Here is a 25376-nt window from a genome sequence, read left to right as displayed (position 1 = left end):
GATGGCCAAAACACTTTATAATCCAGGGGCTAGAATGTGTTAGTAGCAGGAGGTGCAGATTTGCACCACCCCAAAGAGAGCTGGAGTAGAGCTTTTGACTCAATGGTTGCATCTGCGCTACAGAATTGAACAATTAGTAAATGAATATGCAAGCCAGCACTGGTGCCTGTACCAATGGTGCAATGTTTAACTAACCACTCGGCTTCAGATGCAGCTTTTCCCTGCACATATATACTAGTGCTGTTCTGCACCCTTGTAGCTGCATTGTCACCTGGAGGCCTAACAATAGCCAGCACACTTCTCGGAAGCAGTGGCTCATGGGAGATTTCAAAAGACCTTCTGGGTGTCAAGGAGGAAAATTAAGGGGAAAGAGGCCAGATATTTTCCTGAGAAACTCCCATAAACTTCCAAGAACCAGTGCCATTTCCAAGTCCTTTTCCCAGTGTAGCTGCATCACAATTACTTTCCAAAAGCTCCAGCAGAAACCCTTCTGGCTGAGCAAGAAGCAAAAGGTGAGTGTTGTTCTTGGCCTCCGTTTGGCAAAAAGGACTTGGAAATGGCTCCATGTCTCAGAACCTTGTGGGACTTGCCCAGGAAATAATTTGACTTCTACAATTCCCTGGGCTCCCACAAGGCCTTTTGAAATCTCCCGGAAGCCACTGCTTCAGGGAGCTGTGCTGGGGACTGTGAAGAAAAACCAGGGGACAATGGAACTGACCTGGCATATTCTTGTGCAAGTGTGGGTGCAAGGCAAAACTTAAAAGTGTGCACACAATGCACCATTAGTACTTACCCTTATGATGTCCCATCTGTTTAATTACCAATGGTCAGTTCCCTAGTGCAGACATAGTCTTAATTTGTTGTGTTCACACATAACTCTAGACTAAGCTTGTAAGGGCAGGGCCTCTTAGTCATTTGGCCTAAATGTACAACATTGTGTACATTTATGACATGCACATGATAGCAAATACGTGTCATGAAAAATGAGTTATTTTCTTTGGTCTTCCCCTCCACAGATCATTATAGTGACCGTTACATTTGACTTACTGTCTGTGATGATAAACTAATTAAAGTATCACATTTAACCAAATTCAGCCTTGGCATAAAGGGGTGCAGTTCCCATAAAAGCCATTTACACCAGAGCTGAATTTGGCCCAGTGACTTTTCCCATATTAAGTGCATGCAGATGTAAGAACTCTTGCACACAAACTGAAGTAAGTGTCGAGAGTTTCTAGTCTGAATGAGATTAATCCCTTAAAACATATATTTTAACATACGGGTGATGGAGAGACATCAAAAGTCCAAAGGCCAGATTCTGAGGTGGTGTAAGTCAGTGTAGCTTCACTGAAAATAATGGAGCTACACTGCTTTATACCAGCTTAGGATCTGGCCCCAAGCCTTTAATGATTGGAGTTCTATGGAATCTGACATGGTATTATACTGCGGGGTGACAAAGTTATTATCAGTCCAAAAAATGTTACCTTCTTCACTTGTCCGCAAAATGTTTCTGGCAGGGAAGCAGTTGGTTGCATAACTGTTTCCATTGTCCAGCTTATACAGCTTTGTTGTAGCCATCTTGTCTGCAGAGTTACTAAGAAGATCAAGGCACAAATGAACCAGTTAACACTTTCACTGGTTACTATTACAGCTAATAATATTACTCCAAGCACTGCACAAAGGTTAGCTAGTAAATCCTCAAAACAATCCTGTGAGTGGGACATGGTAGGCATTCCCTACTCTTATATACAAGGGTAAACTGTGAGATGGAGAGATTACAGCCAACATTTTCAAACTAGAGTTCCCAAATATAGACAGCTAAATCCATCTTTAAAATATCAGAGTGTGTTTGTTTGATTCAGTATAGAACATGACTCCCATTATTTTTCTGCTTTAACCTTCAGTCTCCCTTTTCTTACCCCTTTCCTTTGTTATCTTCATGTTCTGAGGCCTTGAGCAAGTCACATAAGCCAACATTTCAAAACCTGGGTGTCAAATATTAAGCACCTAAATAAGTGACTTGATGGAGGAGTGGTGATGGCCGGTGTGGCGTGGGCATGACAGGGTAAAGCGGTGAGGTGGTGGCCAGCAGAGCTTTGCTGTGAGTTACCAAAGAGATGAGACCGTGTGATAGGAGCTGGCACAACATCAGCATGGGATACTGATGGGTAATGCAGAGCCATGGTGGTCAGAATGGTAACAGTGTCAGCCAGCTACTGAAGGGGCACAAGCACTGGGCATGGAGCTGATGTAGCATAAAGGCATTAAAGGAGGTGTCGGCATGGGGGATTGGTGGGGAGCCAGCCCAATGGTGTGCCATCAGTATGAGATACTGAGGTGGGGTGACGGGGAACGTGACATGATGGCAGTTGGCACAGCATGGGCACAGGATGCTGACTGAAGGGACACAGTACAATGGAGTCGGCATGTCATTGGCATGGGATACTGGTTCGGGGGACACGGCACAATGGAATTAGCATGTGGTTAGGATGGGATAGGAATGCAAGGAACATGGCATAATGGAGTTGGTGTGTCATTGGCATGGGTAACAATGGTGGGAGCATAATGCAATGATGTTAGCATGACATTGGCATGGGGTATCAATCGGAGGATGTGACACAGAGGCATTGGCATGTTATTGGCATAGACTACTGAGGGGGAACACAGTACGAGGAGTTGGCACTGGATACCAATGGAGAACACAAGGAAGTGGTGAGGTTGGCACCTGGTTGGTGTGGAGGTGCTGACAGGGGACGCGGTGCAAAGCAGTCAGCACGTGGTTGGTGTGGGGGTGCCAATAGGGGACAAGGCACAAAGGAGTTGGCGTGGGGCACCAGTGGGGAGATGTGGCATGATGGGATTGGTGTGGGCTACCAAGGGGGGATGCAGCATGATGGAGTCGGTGTGTGGTTGGTGTGAGGTACTGACCGGAGAACGCAGAGCAACGGGATCGGCGTGTGGTTGGCATGGGTACCAGTGGGGGACATGGCACGGTGGAGTTGGCACGTGGTCAGTGTGGGATACCGATGGGATATGCAGAGCGAGGAGGTCAGCACATGGTTGGCATGGGGTACCAGTGGTGGACACGGTATGGTGGAGTCGGGGTGTGGTTGGGGTGGGGTACCAGTGAGGGATGTGGTGTGGTGGAGTCCACGCGTGTTTGGGTTGGGGTACCAGTGGGGGACGCGGCACGATGGAGTCAGTGCGTGTTTGGCATGGGGGACACGGTGCGGGGGAATCAGTGCATGGTTGGCATCGGGTACCAGCAGAGAACACGGCGCGGTGATCTTGGCATGGGGTACCAATGGAGGACGTGGCACAATGGAGTCGGCGCATGGTTGACGTGGGGTACAAGTAGGGGATGTAGAACGGTGGAGTCGGCACGTGATTGGCGTGGGATACCGACAGGATATGCAGAGTGAGGGGGTCAGCACATGGTTGGCATGGGGTACCAATAGGGTACACAGCACGGTGGACTCGGTGTGTGGTTGGCACAGGGTTCCAGTGGGGGACACGGTGCAGTGGAGTCGGTGTGTGGTTGGCGTGGGGAACCAGTGGAGGATAGGGCAAGGTGGAGTCGGCACGGGGTACCAGTGGAGGACATGGCATGGTGGATGCGGTGCATGGATGGGATGGCATACCAGTAAGAGAGGAGGCGTAGTGTGGTTGGGGTGGGGAACCAGTAGAGGACACGGCGTGGTGGAGTGTGTGCATGTTTGGCGTGGGGGACGTGGCTTGGGGGAGTCAGCGCGTAGTTGGCATGGGGTACCAGAAGGGGACGCGGCACAGTGTACAAGTGGTGGACACGGCGCGTGATTGGGATGGGATACCAGTGGGAGAGGAGGCGCAGTGGAGTTGGCACATGGTTGGCATGGGGTACCAGTGGGGGACGTGGAGCGGGGAAATTGGCGTGCTGTTGGCGAGGGGTACCAGTGGAGGATGAGGCGCGGTGAAGTTGGCGCATATTTGGCGTGGAGTATCAGTGGGGGACGCGGCACGGGGGAGTCAGCGCGTGGTTGGCGTGGGGTACCAGTGGGGGACCCGATGCGGGGGAGTCGGTGCATGGTTGGCATGGGGTACGAGTAGGTGACGCGGCGCGGTGAAGTCTGCACGTGGTTGGCTTGGGGTACCAGACGGGAACGCAGAGTAGTGGAGTCGGCTTGTGGTTGGCGTGGGGTACCAGTGGGGGAAGCGGCACTGTGGAGTCGGCGCATGTTTGGCGTGGGGTACGTACGAGTGGGGAATGCGGCACGGGGGTATTGGCATGTGGTTGGTATGGGATACTAGTAGAGGACGTGGCGCGGTTAAATTGGCATGGGGTACCAGTTGGGGATGCGGCACGATGGAGTTGGCACGTGTTTGGCGTGGGGTGTGAGTGGGGGATGTAGCACGGGGGAGTTGGCACGTGGTTGGCGTGGAGTATCAGTGGGGACACAGCACCGTGTACCAGTGGAGGACGCGGCATGGTGGATGCAGTGAGTGGTTGGGATGGGATACCAGTGGGAGAGGAGGCGCAGTGGAGTTGGCACATGGTTGATGTGGGGTACAAGTGGGGGATGTGACGCAGGGGAGTCGGCACATGGTTGGTGTGGGGTACCTGTGGGTGACCCAGCACGGTGGATGCGGTGTGTGGTTGGCGTGGGGTACCAGTGGGGACCCAGCGCGAGTGAATCGGTGCATGGTTTGGCTGGGGTATCAGTGGAGGATGCAGTGCAGTGTAGTCGGTGCTTGGTTGGCATAGGGGACGTGGGCGGGGGAGTCAGCATGTGGTTGGCATGGGGTACTAGTGGGGGACACTGCGCGAGGGAGTCGGTGTGTGGTTGGCGTGGGGTACCAGTTGGGAATGTGGCATGGTGAAGTCAGCGCAGGGTACCAGTGGAGGACGTGGCTCGGTGAAGTCGGCATGTGATTGGCGTGGGGTACCAATGGGGGACATGGCACGGGGGAGTCAGCACGTGATTGAAGTGGGGTACCAGTATGGAAGAAGGTGCGGTGCTGTCGGCCTGGGATTGGCGTAGGGTACCAGTGGGGGACGTGGTACGATGGAGTTGGTGCGTGGTTGGTGTGTGGTACCAGTACAATAGTATCACAATAGTACCAGTTGTGGATGCAGCATGGTGAAGTCAGCATAGGGTACCAGTGGAGGACGTGGCTTGGTGAAGTCGGCATGAGGTTCCAATGGGGGAGTCAGCGCGTGGTTGTTGTGGGGTACCAGTATGGAAGGACGTGCGGTGCTGTCAGCCTGTGGTTGGCATGGGATACCAGTGGGGGACGTGGTACAATGGAGTTGGCCCCTGGTTGGGAGGAACCGGGGAGACGCGGTACGATGGAGTTGGCGCCTTGTTGACGTGAGATACCAGTGGGGGACGCAGTGCGGGGGAGTTGGCACCTGGTTGGCATGGGGGAGCAGTGCGGTGGAGTTGGCGCCTGATTGGATAGTACCAGTGGGGGACGTGGTACGATGGAGTCGGCGCCTGGTTGGCGCGAGGTACCAGTGGGGGATGCGGTGCGGGGCGAGTCGGCGCCTGGTTGGCGCGAGGTACCAGTGGGGGATGCGGTGCGGGGGGAGTCGGCGGCTGGTTGGCGCGAGGTACCAGTGGGGGATGCGGTGCGGGGGGAGTCGGCGCCGGGTTGGCGCCAGGTACCAGTGGGGGACGCGGTGCGGGGGGAGTCGGCGCCGGGTTGGCGCCAGGTACCAGTGGGGGACGCGGTGCGGGGGGAGTCGGCGCCGGGTTGGCGCCAGGTACCAGTGGGGGACGCGGTGCGGGGGGAGTCGGCGCCGGGTTGGCGCCAGGTACCAGTGGGGGACGCGGTGCGGGGGGAGTCGGCGCCTGGTTGGCGGGAGGTACCAGTGGGGGATGCGGTGCGGGGGGAGTCGGCGCCGGGTTGGCGCCAGGTACCAGTGGGGGACGCGGTGCGGGGGGAGTCGGCGCCGGGTTGGCGCCAGGTACCAGTGGGGGACGCGGTGCGGGGCGAGTCGGCGCCTGGTTGGCGGGAGGTACCAGTGGGGGATGCGGTGCGGGGCGAGTCGGCGCCGGGTTGGCGCCAGGTACCAGTGGGGGATGCGGTGCGGGGGGAGTCGGCGCCTGGTTGGCGCGAGGTACCAGTGGGGGATGCGGTGCGGGGGGAGTCGGCGGCTGGTTGGCGCGAGGTACCAGTGGGGGATGCGGTGCGGGGGGAGTCGGCGCCGGGTTGGCGCCAGGTACCAGTGGGGGACGCGGTGCGGGGGGAGTCGGCGCCGGGTTGGCGCCAGGTACCAGTGGGGGACGCGGTGCGGGGGGAGTCGGCGCCGGGTTGGCGCCAGGTACCAGTGGGGGACGCGGTGCGGGGGGAGTCGGCGCCGGGTTGGCGCCAGGTACCAGTGGGGGACGCGGTGCGGGGGGAGTCGGCGCCGGGTTGGCGCCAGGTACCAGTGGGGGACGCGGTGCGGGGGGAGTCGGCGCCGGGTTGGCGCCAGGTACCAGTGGGGGACGCGGTGCGGGGGGAGTCGGCGCCTGGTTGGCGCGAGGTACCAGTGGGGGACGCGGTGCGGGGGGAGTCGGCGCCTGGTTGGCGCGAGGTACCAGTGGGGGATGCGGTGCGGGGGGAGTCGGCGCCGGGTTGGCGCCAGGTACCAGTGGGGGACGCGGTGCGGGGGGAGTCGGCGCCGGGTTGGCGGGAGGTACCAGTGGGGGACGCGGTGCGGGGGGAGTCGGCGCCTGGTTGGCGGGAGGTACCAGTGGGGGATGCGGTGCGGGGGGAGTCGGCGCCGGGTTGGCGCCAGGTACCAGTGGGGGACGCGGTGCGGGGCGAGTCGGCGCCTGGTTGGCGGGAGGTACCAGTGGGGGATGCGGTGCGGGGGGAGTCGGCGCCGGGTTGACGCCAGGTACCAGTGGGGGATGCGGTGCGGGGGGAGTCGGCGCCTGGTTGGCGGGAGGTACCAGTGGGGGACGCGGTGCGGGGGGAGTCGGCGCCGGGTTGGCGGGAGGTACCAGTGGGGGACGCGGTGCGGGGGGAGTCGGCGCCGGGTTGGCGCCAGGTACCAGTGGGGGACGCGGTGCGGGGCGAGTCGGCGCCTGGTTGGCGGGAGGTACCAGTGGGGGATGCGGTGCGGGGGGAGTCGGCGCCGGGTTGACGCCAGGTACCAGTGGGGGATGCGGTGCGGGGGGAGTCGGCGCCTGGTTGGCGGGAGGTACCAGTGGGGGACGCGGTGCGGGGGGAGTCGGCGCCGGGTTGGCGGGAGGTACCAGTGGGGGACGCGGTGCGGGGGGAGTCGGCGCCGGGTTGGCGGGAGGTACCAGTGGGGGATGCGGTGCGGGGGGAGTCGGCGCCTGGTTGGCGGGAGGTACCAGTGGGGGATGCGGTGCGGGGGGAGTCGGCGCCGGGTTGGCGGGAGGTACCAGTGGGGGATGCGGTGCGGGGGGAGTCGGCGCCTGGTTGGCGGGAGGTACCAGTGGGGGATGCGGTGCGGGGGGAGTCGGCGCCTGGTTGGCGCGAGGTACCAGTGGGGGATGCGGTGCGGGGCGAGTCGGCGCCTGGTTGGCGGGAGGTACCAGGGCGGTTTGCGGCCTGACTTAGTTGGGAGTCCCCACTAGCGTGAAGCGTTGGAGCCAAGTTAAAATCATAGAGTTCTTGGTCCTCCAGTTCCTAGAGAGGCCTTTAGCCTAACTCCCGGTAGGACGCTGCGCGGGGCCCCTCTCACCCCATTTCTCCCTTGTGGGTGCTGCTAGTACCTGTGCTTCCCTCGCTATCGTCCTGGGGAGCGTCAGCCCCTGGCGGGGTCTCTGCGCGCCGGGGGCCACAAGGCAGCCGCCATGTTGTCTTCTCCCCCTTCAGTCACCATAGCAACAGGGACGCTCCCGAGGGCTCTAACAGATCAGGTCACGCAAAAAACTACGTATCCCGGGGTGCGCCGGGGCGCGCGCTTCCGGTCACGTGCCCCAAGCGACGGAAGCTGTCGTTTTCTTTGGAGGCGACGTGCTAGAAATCCCGTCAGCCCCTGCGCGCCTGCTCTGCGCAGCCAATCGCCGGCGCACAGGTCGCCTCGAGCCGCGGGGTGGAGGGAGGCGAGAAGATGGCGGCGAAGGGCGGCAAGAACGGGCTGCTGGAGAAGGTAGCGGGCTGGGGAGGGGAAGGCGGGCTCGGGGCGCCCCGCGGCTGGGACCAGGGGCCTTTGGCTCAGGCGCTGCAACCCGGGGCCGGGCCCCTCCCCTCGGGGGCCTCTGTGGGCATCGGCGGGGGACACCCGGAACTGCTTCCTGCCCCCCCGCCCCGACAATCCCCTCACTGGGTGCAGGCTGCTCCCCGCCCCCCCCCCCCCGACATCCCCCTCACTGGGTGCAGGCTGCTCCCCGCCCCCCAGAGCCGCCTCCTCCCCTCCCCCGACATCCCCCTCACTGGGTGCAGGCTGCTCCCCGCCCCCCAGAGCCGCCGCCTCTGCCCCCCCCGACATCCCCTTCACTGGGTGCAGGCTGCTCCCCGCCCCCCCAGAGCCGCCTCCTCTACTCCCTCCCAGTATCCCCGTCACTGGGTGCAGGCTGGTCCCTGCTTCTCCACCCCAGCCATCTCCTGTGTGCCCCCAGGGATCCCCCTCACTGGGCACAGGTTGATCCTGGCATACTCTTTCCCCTTTGAACCCTGAGGTGGGAGCCCTGGCCCCTTAGAGCATTACCTCCATGAGCCCTGGTACAGGGGCACAGGCATCCATCTGGTGCTGGTCCTGTGACCCTCAGCACAGGAGTCCTGGCACCCACACCCTCACAGAAGAACATCCTTCACACCCTGTATCTGAGTGTCGAGAGACCTCTACGTGGCTCTCTCCCCATGAGTATAGAAGCAGGGCTTTTTGCACCTATACCTGCTCCCCTTTCCCCACTTTGAATATAGGAGGGGGCTCTTTGGTCTCATAAGGCTTCCTATGTACATTGAAATGGTGATTTTGGCATGTATATGCCACATGCGGGCATCGAAACAGGGCTCTCTGCTCAAGTAAGCCCTCTGCTGCCAACATCACATTTTGCAATTCACATGCTCCTCTCCAGGCACTCTTTAGTACCAACCCTGCTTCACGGAGCATTTTGCGATCGGAATCTACTCCGCACAGAGGTGTGGTTCTGTAAATGCACATTTAAAATAATGGACAGCTGTAACTGGTCCCTCTGCTTTGTTCCTTTTTGGTGTTGTCTCTTTGCCTGGCATGTGCAGCATATGGTAGGAAGTAAAATGCAGAAGTAACAAAACATAGGAAACTAAGGCCGGTCTACACTAGGAGCATATTGCTGGTACAGCTATACAAGATCAGCAAAGCGCTCCTAGTATGACTTCAGCTTATGTCAGCATTGCTTATTCCAAATGCCCACCACCACCACCTTACTCTGAGCAAAATAAGTGCGAGTTTTGCTGGTATAAGCGGTGTCCACAATAGGGGCTTTTACTGGCACAGTTTTGTCAGTTACAGATTGTACCTCATTGTACTCCTGACAGACATAGCTATACTGGGAAAAGTTTGTAGGGTAGATCTGGCCTAATGCATATGGTTATTAATATGAAGTGAGTTTGGTGATCTCAGCCCAGTTATGAAGGGCAAGGTGTTTGCCTCTTTATTTCTCCCTTTCTCTGCATCAGCTTTGACTTTGGCCTGGAGTGGGACAATCGAGTTTGAGATCAAAATATCCTGTAAGCTGTAGGTTTTTAGAGCTACAGTCATCTCTTAAAAACACTTGCGTTAACTGTTGCCATGAACAATGTGGGTTTTTTTTTTTAATTAAATACTTCCAAGTTTCTTGCTGCAAGCAAATGTGTTTAATTTTCGAATTTCAAATGGCAGCAGTTTGTGGTTTTTAGTGTGATGCCTTCTGGAAGTATCCTCATTATTTTCGATGTGCTTGGTAAGCACTTAATTGTGGTTATTTAAAGTGCAACCAAAGCCAATGTGCGCTGGGGAATATCAATATCTTTATCTTCTGAAATGGCGACTGTCCAGTTGGTGCAGAAACTGAGTCATTCAGTAACAGTGCATTAAATCTGTTGGAAACCCTAACTATAATCTGGTGTATCCTCCTCAGGATTTCTGTTTGCATGTGTGCACACACACCTGAGACCTGTTCTTTCTCAGCCATGTTGATTCTTTCTGGGATGCTTTGGATGGCTTTAATGAAACCTGATGATCTCAGGGAGCAAAGCAGTTGGGGTACATGTTGGTGAGGCGATATCTGGAGAACTGTTGGTGTCTGAATATCTTTGGTTACAAGGGTTTGTATTCAGATTTACAGAAGAGCTAAGACTAAGGTCAGGAGGTATGCCATGGCAAGGAACAAATATTTAGTACACTTCTAGTGTTTTATAAATATACTGTCAGGTAGAACTTTTCTGAGTACCTTGCATACTGACTACTCCATACTTTCTTGCTCCATTAGTAGGGCTTGCAGTTCATCTTGGACGATAAGCTAGATTGGGTCCAGATTTTGATAGCCACAACCTGACAGATTTCAGAGTAGTAGCCGTGTTAGCGTGTATCCGCAAAAAGAATAGGAGTACTTGTGGCACCTTAGAGACTAACAAATTTATTGTAGCATAAGCTTTCGTGGGCTACAGCCCACTTCATTGGATGCATGTAGTGGAAAATACAGAAGGAAGATAAACACACACACACACAACATGAAACAATGGGTGTTACCATACACATTATAAGGAGAGTGATCAGTTAAGGTGAGCTGTTGTCAGCAGGAGAGAAAAATAACTGTTTGTAGAGGTTATGAAAATGGCCCATTTCCAACCCTTGACAAGGAGATATAAGGAACTGTAGAGGGGCGGGGGGGAGATAAGCATGTCTCTCTAGCTGAGTTGAAATAGTTTTATTACAACCATAATCTACATACGATGCTGACTTGTTCCTATTGGCTACTTAACCTCATGTGGAGGAGAGGGTGCCAACCATTCTTAAACATGCAGATGTTCTCTCCATCTTCAAGGTCTGAATCCCTCTCTTTTGATGTTGTAGTGTAAGATGGGAGTCAATTAGTGGTGATGACATGCTGTCATCCCTTAGGGATTTGACATATACCATCTTTTGAGGGCTGATCTGAGCTCCCCTATTGCTCCATGTAATAGAGGCCCATTGGTGAAATTACTTCCAAATATAAGAGAGAGTATTTGACGTTTCCTCATTTATGCCCCTTGCTTGTTGAGGAGACTTGCTTCCAGGCAGTGAGGTGGTTTAAGAACTTGGGTGTCACTTTCACTCAGTCCTTGTCATAGAAGGTTGTGGGTTGGATGTAGTATACAAGTGGGTTTTACTGGAGCGACTTGTGCAGGAAGATCCTTGTTTATCCTGGGATGACCTTGCAAGACATCTGATTATTTATGTCTATAGCACCCCAACATGTGCTGTGTGCCTCCTAGAAATATGTGAAAAGACAAGTTCACGCTCTTAAAAATGCCCCAATCTAATAAAATAAGAATGACAGGGTGAAAGGGGTGAGGAAGGACCAAGATAAAGATCATGCAGTGACTTAATTCTGACATGTGAACATGTTGAATTCCTTCCATAGTGGGGTATTTTTGGTGTGTGTTAACTTGCTGAGATGCAGGAGTGAGCTTTGAGGAAGGATTAACATGGTGGTAGTTTACACAAATGAATCTTGGCGTTACTGTAAGCACTTGGGAGGCATGGAAGCATATAAGTACAGTAGAACCTCAGAGTTGCGCAACACTAGAGTTATGAAATGACCAGTCAACCACACACCTCATTTGGAACCAGAAGATGTAGTCAGGCAGCAGCAGAAACCAAAAAAGAAAGCAAATTCAGTACAGTACTGTGTTAAACGTACACTACTAAAAAATAAAGGGAAAGCAGCATTTTTCTTCTTCATAGTAAAGTTTCATAGCTGTATTAAGTCAATGTTCAGTTGTAAACTTATGAAAGAATAATCATAAAGTTTTATTCAGAGTTACGAACCACCTCCATTCCCTAGGTGTTAGTAACTGAGATTCTACTGTACCTAGCCTCTAAAAGAGATTACCACCTGTCAGCAGGGCTTCTCCATTGCTGCTGCCTCCTTAACAAACTGCTATGCATTTTCTAGGGTTGGCATGGGGGTAGCTATACTGATGCAAAAAAAAAAACAAAAAAAATAAGAGGGGTAAATCCTAACCCACTGGGTTGAGGCAAAATTCATTAATGTGAGGCACTCGGTTACTAAAGCAGTGAGCAATATAGACCAACATGTCAATAAACAAACATTTTTAATACAATCAAGTTCATCTCCATATTTATTGTCTATCCCTAATTGTCCTATAATGGACACCTGTGAATTCTTACACATTTCACATTTTATGAGAGGGATTCTTTTATTAGAACACAGACATTTTATTCAGTGGCTCAAATGTTCAGAGATCACTTTTAACATAAGTTAATATTAAATGTTTAATCATGAAACATGGAGACACCTTCCCTTTAAATATCACTGGATTCCAAGTGTCACTTTTTCCCTTCATTTCATATCTTAGGAACAAGCCCAGGAATACAGTAATGACTTTATGGAGAGAACTAATTATTGTTGCTTCAGAAAAATATTTGTTCTGGTAATTTAATAAAGGGCACATAGAAATAATTGAGAATTTCTCTGATTTTTTTCACAGTTCATCTCAAAGCGGGCAGATCAGTTCCAAAAAGAGACTTTTATATGGCTTGTTGAAGTTACCTGTTGTATCAAATTTGTTCAATTTCACAAGTAAAAAGCTAGTTTTTCTATCAGCCCTGAAAATTCAGCCTCTCTCCTTCTTGTACTTCATCACTAGTAACAAAGATTCTGCAGGTCAAATGACACTTTTGCCTCTTTGTAACACCGTTGGTTCCATTGGGTTCTATGGGTGTAATAGAGGACAGAACATGGTCCTGCAATTGACAGTTCACAGTTCTAGTCTATACATCAGCAACACAATAGGATCAAGCTATTCTATGTTGACTCTGCAGGTCTAACAGTAATAACTTATTTTTGACACTTGAGTGACACACACAGCAGATCTGTAGCATAAGAAGCTGCCATTTTTACGTAATTTCTTTTTGGAACAGTAATACATTTTAAGCCTCTAGTAAGCAAAATACAACCGCTTGTAGGCAAGTAACTTCCCACAAAACTTTTGGATTCCACCCCCCACCCCACCCAATTGAGAAATGGAGCCTAGAGGTTCTGGCGAAGGATGAATAGGAAATGCTTTGTGCAGTCATGACATTTGAATTATTTTCTTCTAGCTCCTTTTGGTATCTCTTTCTGCCAACAGATAAGAGTAATGGAGGGACTCAGAGGTGGTGTGGGGATGTGAAGCTTACTCGAGGTTTGGCTACCAATCTAGTTATTAGAAAGAAAATCAGAAATCCTTCCCCCTCAACCTTTTTCACTTTCCCCTCTCTGTCCCCCCCACCCCCCCATCCCAAACACATGCGTTCAACTAAATCCCTGTGGATGATCTAATATGGAGGGTGGAAAAAATCTAAAAATCATTGACTTGTATGCCTTTATAATCTGTAGGAAAAGGTTTTCTCACCTATGATTCATTCTATACTAACCTTAGCATTGCTGTAAAAATCAGGGTCCAGTGGCCTTCCATAAATATCTTCTATTTTAAACTTACCCCAAAACAAGGGCTATGTTCACTACTGGCCCGTTGAGTTAAATACAAAGGGCCTGTTACTACTCTGCCTTGTAAAATCCGCTCCTGCACTCGCACATGTGCTGAAGTTTCCTAGGCATTCAGCAATTCATGCCTGTGTGTCTCAGAGCAGAATTGTATGATTATTTTTCAGTGCCTGTAGAAGTAAATCAGGACAAACATCTACTTTTAAAATACACCTCTACCCTGATGTAACGCGACCCGATATAACATGAATTCCGATATAACGTGGTAAAGCAGCGCTCCAGGGGGGCGGGGCTGCGCACTCCGGTGGATCAAAGCCAGTTTGATATAACGCGGTTTCATCTAGAATGCAGTAAGATTTTTTGGCTCCCAAGGACAGTGTTATATCAAGGTAGAGGTTATTTTAACCCGAGAGAGAAAAGTGCTCTTCTGGCACTAAATCGGTAAACTGTCTTGTGAACTTCACCTTGGGGAAATAATGCAAGTTCAGAATATCTCCTACCAGAATCTAACATATGTGGTCCAAGTCCCATTGAAATATCGGGCTATTTAAAATACACACAGCTCAAAGCAGTACTGCAAAATCCTGCCAAATGAATGTAAGACAGATATTGCTACGAGTTTTATGAACTTTAGGGAGGGAGTTAACTCTTTCATTGCACACGTGCAGTTATACTTGGTCCATCATAAGCAATAGGGGCACATCTTTGGGCGACAACTTGTGGGAAATTTGAATGTAATAATAATACACAACTCGTACATAGCACTTTTTATCAGTAGATCTCAAAGCGCTTTACGAAGGAGGTCAAAGTCATCACCCCCATTTTACATTGGGGAAACTGAGGCACAGGGGGGCTAAGTAACTTGCCCAAGGCCACTCAGCACACAGTGGCAGAGCTGAGAATAGCACGCAGGTCTCCAGAGTTCCAGTCCAGTGCTCTTTCCACTAGCTCACACTGCCAAGTGGCTAGATGGCCTGCGTATAGCTGGGTTAAAAGAGTGGGGATTATTTTTGTCCTTGTTTTCTTAAAAAATCTCTCATTAGTCTAGAGCAGGGTTCGCAAACTTCATTGCACCGCGACCCCCTTCTGACAACAAAAATTACAATACAACTCCAGGAGGGGGGACCGAAGTCTGAGCCCAGCCAAGCCCCGCTGCCATGGGGGTGGGAGGGCAAAGTCAAAGGGCTTCAACCCTGGGTAGGGGGCCTGTAACCTGAGCCCCACTGCCTAGGGCTGAAGCCTTCAGGCTTTGGCTTCAGCCCCGGGTGGTCGGGCTTGGGCTTCAGCTTCAGTCCCAGGCAGTGGGACTCTAGCCGTGGGCCCCAGCAAGTCTAACACCAGCCCTGGTGACCCCATTAAAATGGGGTTGTGACCCATTTTGAGGTCCCATCCCACAGTTTGAGAACTGCTGGTCTAGGGTCTGAGTGAGAAACTTGTCGTTTCTTCTTATTTGTATGTGCCATTAAATTGTCCTCATCAGATTCCTGATTTTTCCCCCCCTCAAATTTCACCTGTGTTGGCAGAGTGTGTGTGTGTGTGTGTGTGTGTGTGTGTGTGGAGAGAGAGAGTTTTCATAGCAAATGCAAGTACTTTGGAAGATTTGATGGAAAAGAATTAACAAATCATCCAGCATCATTAGAATTCCTATCACTGGCAGTGACATCTGTTGACAAAGGCAAGCATAGGACTGAAATTAAAATCACTCCCCATCTTAAATTGTCGCTTTACGGGATCATTTCTACAGCGCTGTTTGAGACTCATCAGGTTAAACCTTTTCAAAACTTGGTATATCATGGCCACAACAATAAAATCTACTAAATCTGAGGTCTGCTTTGAAAAAAGCCTGGTTGGAAGGTCTAACATCATGTTGAATTGCGGTGCAATCCACTTACATACTGCAGCACAATTGTGTAATAGATACTAGATTTTGTTAATCTTTGGACAGTCGTTCATATACAGATACTTGCTATGGAGCACTTCTTTTGAGTTTGGCTTTGAGCTATCATTTGCTATTATTTTCCTATTCAGTATAGAAACAAATAAAATATTTACACATGCCAAGTTCTTGGAAGTGACTTGATTTCTCAATTTGCATTGCAGTGGAGGATTGATGACAAACCAGTAAAAATTGACAAGTGGGATGGATCAGCTGTGAAAAATTCTTTGGATGATTCTGCCAAAAAGGTATATTCTGACTGACTGACTGTGTTAGCCTCCCGATGGGCCTTTTGAAATCACTGCAGGTGGGATCCACAAAGGTACTTAGGTGCCTAAGTTCCATTTTTAGGCGCTATTGTGAAGTACAATAGATGCCTCTAGCCCAGTAGATGCCTAAACTCACTTGGCATCTAAGTTTTTTCCCTCTGGGCGTGCTCACTGCCGCTTCACTCTAGGCACCTGGACGCCTGTTTCCTTCCTGAACATATGCACTGCTGCTTTCTGGTAGGTATTTGGAGGCTTATCCCCACCTCAGCTCCAAAGCCCTTCACAAACCAGGAAAGAGAGAGGTGTTTGGTCCCCTAAGTCATGTGCAGGGGCCCAATCCTGTTGGCACCCTCTGAGCACACCTTCCTGATCGAACTTACCCGAGGTGACCACACAAAACAGCCAGGGGCGGAAAGACCTCCCTTATAATCTTGAGCCTAGCGGATAGGGTACTCACCCAGGGTGTGGGGGGCCCCCAGTTCAAGTCGTCCCACCGCCCTTTGTCTAGGGAGCAGCCACCTCTCAGGTGAGTGCCCTAGCTACCAGGCTATGGGATATTCTGTTGTGATTTCCTCAATGTCTCCTCCTGCAGTTGTTCCACTTGAATTAAGCAGTGGAATACTTCACTATTAATTGGGCCAGTGACCGAATTAGAATGCCTGTGTAGCCTAGTAGTTATGGCACGCACCGGAGAGGTGGCAGATCCCTGTTCAAATCCCATCTTCCCCTCAGGAGGAGGAAGGACATGATCCAGGCGTCTTCCCTATCCTGGGGGAGTACCCTAGCCACTAGGCGAATGGGTTGTATGTAATGGCCCTCCCCTCCTTGGCCATTTTGTTTCAAGTTCTGCACACAATTTACACCCATCTTCTGGTTTGTGAATCACAAGCAGAGCTGGCGCCTCCCTGCAGCCCAGACTTAGGAGCCTGTATCTGTGAGTGGGGCAGGGCTTAGCACCTCCTCCTCCCCCTCCGGTTGGCACAGAATCCTAGAATAGCAGGGTTGGAAGGGACCTCAGGAGGTATCTAGTCCAACCCCCTGCTCAAAGCAGGACCCATGCCCAAGTAGGCTGCTTTAGGTGGCTCTGCACCTAGCAAGCTGGCTTTGGTGGATCGCCTTTCTTAGGCGCCGACCCTCCCTGTTCATCATATAGGGAGCCCAGGTGCCTAACCCAGCTTGGGGGGTTGCACTGTTGCTCCTGTGATTTTTCTAGGTGCCCTCAGTGTTGCAACACTTGAGTCCTTTTACGGATTCCACCTTGGAGCCTCGCTCTGTACAGAACTCTCATGACAGATCTGTATGCAGACGTTTCCAGGATCAGACTCCTCTTGAGTGCCTCCTCCTAGAGCTGTGGGTGACTCAGAAATCACTTGCTTCCAACTCAATTACTGTCATTTTGCATTAATAACATTGGCTAGTTAGCCTTCAAATGGCTTTTACGTGTGTCAGTGAAAAGTTTAAAGAACATATGTACATTTAAAGACTATTTAAATTAGATATCAAAAATATCTCAAGTTGCAACATTCTCCCCACATTTATTGCTGTTTCTGTGACGCTCCTGGATTTGAATGGGTTTTCCCCTTTCTGATGCTTTAATTAAAATTATCTGGATTATGCAGTTAAAATCAGTGCATCTATAGAGAGTTAATTTAAGTCGTCTTTGGAAGCCACCTGTAAAAGTAGCCAAGTGTACAATAAACTGGGCTCTTTGCTTTCCCATCAGGTTCTCCTGGAAAAGTACAAGTATGTGGAGAATTTCTGTTTGATTGATGGCCGCCTCATCATCTGCACAGTCTCCTGTCTCTTTGCCGTCGTGGCTTTGATTTGGGATTATCTGCATCCCTTTCCTGAATCTAAACCTGTTCTCGCTTTCTGTGTGGTATCATATCCTTTCCTGTGTGCTGCAGGTTTAAGACATGTGTTTGTCTTCCCCCAACAAGTGTATATAAAAAAAAAAAAAAAAAATCCATAATTGTCTTTCCCTCTTTTAGCAGACATAGAAGTAAAATTGTTAGGTCCTGTCTGAATTTCACACACAGTGGGACTTACCGGGTTTCTACGTTAGTATTTTATTTTACATCCGAGGCCTCTTCCGCTTTATTTTAGTGTAAGAAACTTGTATTTCTGTAGACAGACTCCTATAGCACCAGCTGCTTCGTGTGATACTGCAGATCAGGTGCTGGGAGTGAAACGGCAAGCAGGAGCAATTGTCCGAGGCTGCCATCAAGGAATAACAGGCAGCATAAAAATTGGGAAGAGGACAGCAGTATAAATGTAAGTTACATTTAGAGACCAGTTAGTAAATCTGAAGAATTGAGTAACTTTTATCATTCTGGTTTTTTTCAGCAACATACTCTGCCATTCTGAATACTGACTTTGTTTCTGCTGTTTGGCTATAGGAGTTAGTTAGTGCAGATAATTCAGGATACCGTGTCCAGAGTGATGGCTAAAGGGTGCAATATTTCTCTGTATATGCCGCAATCTCTCTGAATTGTGCAGATAGTCTCAGGGGGGCAGTGTGGGCTGGTAAACCGAGCACAAAGCTGAGAGCCAGGAGTTTGGGGCTTCTAACCCCTGCTATTCCACTGACCTGCTGAGTGACCCTAGACATAAGGATTATTTCCACTGCTTATTCTGCCTCAGGCTTTCCTGAGGCCTCCGTTAGATGTTGCCAATGAAATTTCAGTCAAGTAACTGAAAACACGATTTAGTCTTTTATATTCACGCTTAATTGTCTTTTAATCTTTTGAGTTTTCTATCTGACTCCTTGGTAAACCTCATTCAAGGGAGGTTCTGATAAACTTTTGCCCACCATTCCTGTCTATTCAGGCATTGATTTGTGGTCTGGTGGCAGTGGGAAGATTTTTAAGAGTCAGAGATTGACACGTTATATTTGCATTTAACTTGTTCATACTAATAAAAATGTCAACCAAAAACCGAGCTCTAAATGATCTTGTCAGAAGCAATTAAATACCCCAGGCGCTGTGTGGAGATGAATCATTTATTTGTATGCATTCCATTGTTCACATGTCCTACGTGTTACTGTTGCATGGCTCTCATATTCCCTGAATTTCTTTAACTTTCCCGAACTTATTTTGTGATGATGGGAATCCTGACCATCTATACCTCATACAAGGAGAAGAGCATTTTCCTGGTAGCACATCGAAAGGATCCTGCAGGGATGGACCCTGATGACATCTGGCAACTTTCCTCCAGTCTAAAAAGGTATTGTTGCTTCTAGAACCACAGTTACCAAAGGACCATAGTGACAGAACATCCACGCCCTGCTGAGGCCTGTGATTTGCCTACTTACTGTAGTTATTATGGGGCAGGAATGTCAGTTCTGCTCCCTGTTGGGTCTGTCACCTTTCTCTGTGCAGATTTACTCAGAGCAGTACAGGAGCCAAATGGCTGGTGTAGCATAAGTCTTATGCAAAGGGTTATATATTACATCTGTGTCATGCACTGCATTGCCTCCCAATTTGCTTCTAGGCAATATTCAAAGTGTTGCTTCTATCAAAAGCCCTGAATGGTCTGAGACCTGCTTCCTTAGAGCCTGTCTCTCTCCCTGTGCTCTATTGCCGTTAACACCCACATGGAATCACCCCAGATGTTTTCTGCTCTCTGTATCAGTGTTTCTCAGCCCGTTGGTAGAGCTCTGTAGCGGGCATGGTATTGCCACCCTTACTTCTGCACTGCAGTGCTACCTTCAGAGCTGGAGGCCTGGCCAGCAGTCGCCACTGTTCAGCTGCCCAGTTCTGAAGGCCAAATTTGAGTCAGTGGCACTGCAACTCCAGGAGCCAGATCACGACTCCACACAAACAATTTTGGTTCAGTCATGTGGGGGGGGGGGGGGAGGGGGAGCCAAGCCAGCCTCACAGCACTGGATTTGCCATTGTGGGATGAGTGCCGGGCAGGACCCAACCGGCGTGGGGGGCAGGATGTGACCGAAACCATCCCAGGGCCTCCACCCCCAGACTATTTACTGGGTAGTGACAGGCTATAAACATTTACAAATGGGTCCTTCAGCCCTTAGAAAAGTAGACCCCTTAACTCTATTTACATGAATGCAGATTGCAGTATTGGACATTTAGTTCCTTTTACTTTAGCTCCTGTCATCATTTCTAGTTTTGAGATGGCTAAAATTTGTATGCAGTATACGGTTTTCTGTCTCCTATAACTAACATGTGGAACTCATGAGACCTCAGAGTTTAGCATGATTCAAAAAAGAAACTTTTTAACTGAAGAGAGAGTTAGCTTAGATGGGCTAAAAGAACAAGGGATATAAACCCTCATGCTTCAGGCATAAACCAATCACTGACTGTTGGGTTAGGAAGGAATTTAGGAATCCTATATCTTTAAAACATCTGGTACTGTCTGCTGTCAGATATGACACCAAAAGAGATGGGACAAATGGCTTTTCATATATATACATATAGGGAGAGATGGTTGGCTCCCTGTTTGTGATGTAATTGTGCTTTCTATTCCTGGCCTGTAAAATATATTTTAATTAAAGTATAAAACAGTCAGACTTTTGAACACACAAGCATTTTATTAACTGAAACAATGAAAGTAGAGCAGGAAGGAAGTGGGTGGGGGAGGGAGCGGGAGCAATGTTAGTTCACTTTTAAGGGCCGAAGAAATGCTTACGTGGAATTGGTTCATGTCATTTAAAACCGGGAGGCGTTAACCCGAAGTGTGGCTTCTGAAATTCTGGAATGTGGCCCAATTAGCCTCATCTTTGACTTAAAAACACAGTTTTCCTTAAAAGATCATATAGATACATATTTAAAAAAAAAAAAACACCTAGAAACACACATGGAAGGTGGAAATCTTCCATGGCTGTTGAACTGATCTCACGGCATGGACGCTGCCATTTTCAGGAAGTCAGGTCCATTGTGACATGGACAGATTGATCTTTACTGACATGTGAAGAAAGCCCCCTCTCTAAACTCTGATTCAGGTTCTCTTTCTGTGTTCCTTCAAGGTTTGATGACAAATACACCCTGAAATTGACTTTCATCAGCGGGAAAACCAAACAGCCGAGAGAAGCAGAGTTCACCAAATCTATCGCTAAATTCTTTGATGACAATGGAACATTAGTCATGGAGGTCTACGAACCGGAAATCTCCAAGCTTCATGACAGTTTGGCCACGGAAAAAAAAACAAAATAACTATTCCAATGGCCATCTTCCTGCGTGGATCATACTAAATTAATACCAATAAAGAAAGTGAAATAGCAAAGAATGTTACTTGCCTCTGTTTTTGTCCTGAAATCCTATTGAATTCTGGATAAAGCAGGATTTTTAAACTTGGATCCGAGATCTTGAAGCTAATGCCTAGCTCAGACAGTCTTGATCTGTATGGTTGCAGTGTTTAACCTGCCTTTCAGGTTGCTCTGTCACTTTTGAGATGATGTTGGATGACATTTGACCTAACAAAGACCTTTAGGAGGGAGGTTTTTGCTCAATGCTCTATTGACTTCCTCCTTTTTACCTGGCAGTGCTTTATAGTATGTAGCTCTGTGCCATGCAGTGTTTGGGGGATTTTAGCATTCACATTTCGCTGACTTCATTTTATCCTTTTCGTCGTGAATCTTTGTTAGGAATTCAGGACAAAACCTTTATGTAAAACAACTCTGTCCATTCACAAACAAGTGTTTTCTTTATTTTTATATTTATCTGATTGGGGAGTGGGTGGGTGGGATCGATTTTTATATCAAATCCTTTTATCTATTGGAAGGGAAAAATATCGAGACTGCAAATATGCTACTTCTGTATGTTAGAGCACGAAATTTATCGACAAGGTGAAAAAATAAAAGCAATGGCATTTTTAGAGCTGTAAATGTCCTTCATGTTTGTCCAACTGGCATATTTCGTATTGAGATTCTGTTCAGTTGTGTCCCTGATATAAACTGTCATTTTTCTAAATGATTTTTTTTTCAATAAAAGGAAAGAACAGATGTGAAAACAGTGTTGCGGTCTTCATGGGGGAGAGATTAAAGGAGCACAATCATCTTGAAGATCACATTCCTGTCTAGAAAAACATGGTACCCACTGCCATGTTACATACTTACCTGAGATCACTAACACTGAAGAGTTAGACCCAGATCCACAAAGGAATTTACGTGCTTATAGCCCTTCCCTTGCCTTTTTGTGTGGAGTTAAGTGCACCGCTGCTGTTCTTGCTAGAAACTCTTCTGGATGCAGGTGAGGGGTTTCCAGCTGTGAATCAGAAGCACACATAGGTGCCTCCATCCAGCTCGGACATAGGTGCCTAACTTTTGAGAGGGATGGGGCTTAGGACACACCCCTCTCATCGGTGTCTGCTATTGGCTAGTTTAGAAGACTACCCCCCAGTTTGCTGGCATTTGTGGGTCTCATTCTCAGGGCCCAAACTCTCCCCATGCATAGCCTAGGCATCCAAGCCAGGGTTTGTGGATGCCCCAGTCCCTTTGTGGATTTGGGCCTTTGACTCCCTTCCGTTTGTGCATTTGACAGGACTTTCTCGGGAGTCCGTTTCACTGTTTCTTGGAGACTTCAAGGGCGAAACTGCCCAACTGAAAAGACTTTTATAACCATCAGCATCGTCTTGCAATGATTTGGGGAAAAAAAAAAATTCAGTTTTGAAACAATTAAGTTGTCGCCCTTTAAAGAACAGCAACGGGCTAAGACAGCCCATCTTGTCTTTGAAAACGAGTTGTCCCTGCTGTGATGTCATTTGGTTGGAAGGGACTTTGCTTTCTTCATGTTAAAAAAATGAGCTTACATGACCTATTTGTATTGTGCCCGTTTGCATTGCCTCCAGGGTCCCAGTCAAGGATCAGGAGCGCACAGCGGTAGACACTGTACAAAATAGAACAAAAAGATGGGCCTGACTCTGAAGAGTTTACAAATTTTTCACATAAAAGGTGAAGCAATGGAAGGTGCCGGAAGTAGCGGAGAACAGCTTGTTCCTGTTCTGGGGAGTGAAGAGAGGTTAGCAGTGCAGGGGGCTGCTACGGGGACCAGTGTCATGTAGAGAGGAATTTTCACAAGCACTGGGCCTTAGCCAAAGTAATGTCAGCCTCCTTCAATGAGAGCTGTGATTGGCCAAGGCAGAGTGCTCTTGAAACCTCCCACCCTGACCTCGTATTTTTTTTTGAGAGAGAAAGGAGGAAGTAGATGAGAAGCGGCTGTGTTTGTTCAGGCCGCTCTGAATTGAATGAGAATTGGAGGTGGGTGAGGAACTCCTGAGAGCAGCCATTCCCGCACCCGCTGTGCCCTCTTGCCAGGTGCCACTCAGCTAGAGGAAGAGCATGCACGTGACAGTATTCGTCTAAATGCCTTGTACGTCGGAGGGCTCTGTGCCTCCGGAACCTCTCAGGAAACCACATCCATCTGTTTTGGACAGAATAATGAAGCTGAGAAATCAACTCAGATAGCCTAGCCTCCAGCTGCAGGTCTGTTTACTGCAGCTGGTTCCTTCCAGGAGGAGTTTTACAGGGGTAGGGATCACCAGAGAGGGATATAAAGTCAAACTTCAGACCTTGTTATGGGGCTCCCTATCTAAGCATGAAGAAGAACAGGATTACTTGTGGCACCTTAGAGACTAACAAATTTATTAGAGCATAAGCTTTCGTGGACTACTCCCTGGAAACCAAGCACATAGTGACACATGCTCTTCCCCTACCCTTCCTGCTATTGGGTCCCAGCGACCTTGCTCCAGGCATGCTTAGCACAGTTGCAATTCACCCACCAGTGACTCCATTTATGATCACTGTGATAGCCCCTGCCAAGCCAGCACTAGCCTGACAGTGCCACACTGTTCTCTGCAGGTCATCAGCCGGCTCGGCTTGGCAGTCACCTAAGCAAGCAACAGGCTAATGAGGCATATGTCTACACTGCAGAGAAAAACCCGTGGCTCTGAGTCTCAGAGCCCAGGTCAACTGACTCAGGGTCACAGGGCTTGGGCTGCAGGTCTTAAAAATAACGGTGTAAACATTCCCGCTCAGGCTGGAGCCCAGGCTCTGAAACTCAACAAGGTGGGAGGTTCTCGGAGCCCGGGCTCCAGCCTGAGCGGTAATGTCTACGCTGTTGTTTTTAACCCCCCGAGCCCTGAGACTTTGTGCTGTGGGTTTTTCTTTGCAGTGTGAAAACCCTGAGAGTCAGTGTGAGACGCACTAGGAAGCTTAAACAGTCTTGCCATTTAGGATGCTTTCTGAAACTGCCGTTATCCAGGCTGCTGTCCCAACTCCCAATGCGACAAAAACTTTTGGTTACTTATCTCTTATAACTGTTGTTCTTCGAGATGTGTTGCCCCCTGAGTAGCCAGTCATCTAGGTAAGTGTATATCTGCACCTGCCTCCTTCAGAGGAAGGCTGCTACCACCGACGTACATTTGGTGAACACTCGTGGGGCTGTCAACAGGTCGCAGGGAAGGACTGTGAACTGATAATGTTTTCAGTTGATCACAAACCTTAAGAAGCGTCTGTGAGCAGGGAGAATCGCTATGTAAAAGTACACGTCTTTCATTTAGAGGGCGGCGAACCAGTCTCCCGAATCCAGGGAAAGGATAATTGTAGTGAGGGAGACCATGCGGAACTTCAACTTTACCATGAACTTGTTGAGTCCTGGCAGGTCTAGAATGGGTCTGAGACCCCCCCCCCTTGGCTTAGAGGATTAGGAAGTATCAGGAATAGAATCCCCTGCCCCTTAGCTCCTGAGAAACCTCCTCCACTGCTCCTATGATGAGGAGCACCTGCACCTCCTGGATAAGGAGTTGCTCGTGAGAAGAGTCCCTGAAGAGGGATGGAGAAGGGGGGTGGGAAGGAGGGTAGGAGCAGAATTGGAAAGAATATCCCACTTCCACCGTGCGAAGAACCCAGCGGTCTGATGTTATTTGGGACCACGCATGGTAGAAGTGGGATAGACAGTTCAAAAAACACTGGGAAGGATCCGGTGTTGAGACAGGTGCTCCATCCTCGGGCACGCTTTCAAAATGTCTGTTTTGAGCCCAACAAAGGCTTAGTCGGGCCCTGTCCCTGTCCGGATGGGGGATGAGACGGCTTAGGACTGCCATTCCTACCTCTGCGCCTGTAGAATTCCTGCCTTGGCTGAGGAGGATACGGGTGCTGTTGGGGCTTAAAGGGTTTCGTTGGGTTGCCGGGGTGTGTGCATAGCCAAAGATTTCATTGTCCCTCTGGAGTCGTTGAGGTTATGCAGTCTGGAGTCAGTCTGCTCGGCAAACAGATCCATCCCGTAAAAAGGTAGTTCTTGCATAGTTTGTTGAACCTCGGGCAAGAGCCCCAAGGCCTGCAGCCATGAACTACACTGCATAGCTATCCCTGAGGACAAGGTGCGCACTGCTGAGTCTGCAGCGTCCAGTGAGGCCTGTAAAGAGGTCCATGCCAGAGCCTTGCTGTCCGGGGCAAATTCCTAAAGCTGTGTTTGTAAGGTTATTAGTAGTATGATTTGTTATGTTTATATGGAACCCATTTTGTTATCTAAAATGGAGGACTTGGTCATGTGAGGGCAGTTGGAGTGTTTTCCCGCCCTTTCCAACGGTCAGCAGTGGCCC

General features: G+C 49.8%; 2 protein-coding genes across 6 annotated transcripts in view; one reads left to right on the top strand and one right to left on the bottom strand.

The window, feature by feature from the left end:
- XRRA1 (X-ray radiation resistance associated 1) overlaps positions 1 to 7799 on the bottom strand; it is a 54035-nt gene extending 46236 nt beyond the window's left edge. For all 5 annotated transcript variants that reach the window (XM_054015892.1, XM_054015893.1, XM_054015894.1 and 2 more), the window contains exons 1-2: positions 7710 to 7799; positions 1482 to 1591 (exon numbers count right to left, since the gene is read on the bottom strand). In XM_054015892.1, the coding sequence (XP_053871867.1) occupies positions 1482 to 1575 (94 nt within the window). In that variant the 5' untranslated portion in view covers positions 1576 to 1591; positions 7710 to 7799. The remainder of the gene's footprint in view (positions 1 to 1481; positions 1592 to 7709) is intronic.
- A 180-nt stretch (positions 7800 to 7979) lies between these two features.
- On the top strand, positions 7980 to 21788 carry SPCS2 (signal peptidase complex subunit 2). Its single transcript, XM_054015891.1, has 5 exons — positions 7980 to 8089; positions 15714 to 15797; positions 17542 to 17702; positions 18909 to 19043; positions 20806 to 21788. The coding sequence occupies exons 1-5, from the start codon at positions 8051 to 8053 to the stop codon at positions 20990 to 20992; spliced, it is 606 nt and encodes a 201-aa protein (XP_053871866.1). The 5' UTR covers positions 7980 to 8050; the 3' UTR covers positions 20993 to 21788.
- Positions 21789 to 25376: the final 3588 nt, after the last annotated feature.

Source organism: Malaclemys terrapin, chromosome 1, assembly GCF_027887155.1.
Source record: "Malaclemys terrapin pileata isolate rMalTer1 chromosome 1, rMalTer1.hap1, whole genome shotgun sequence".
In the NCBI taxonomy this organism is placed as follows: domain Eukaryota; kingdom Metazoa; phylum Chordata; order Testudines; family Emydidae; genus Malaclemys; species Malaclemys terrapin.
The sequence above is the reverse complement of the archived record's forward strand: the minus strand, read 5'-3'. Positions and strand labels throughout refer to the sequence as shown.

Coding starts and splice junctions, on each gene's coding strand:
- SPCS2 (XM_054015891.1), top strand. CDS start 8,051: ATGGCGGCGAAGGGCGGCAAGAACGGGCTGCTGGAGAAG. Junction 17,703..18,908: donor CTCGCTTTCTGTGTGGTATC/ATATCCTTTCCT, acceptor ACTTTCCCGAAC/TTATTTTGTGATGATGGGAA. Junction 19,044..20,805: donor CTTTCCTCCAGTCTAAAAAG/GTATTGTTGCTT, acceptor TGTTCCTTCAAG/GTTTGATGACAAATACACCC.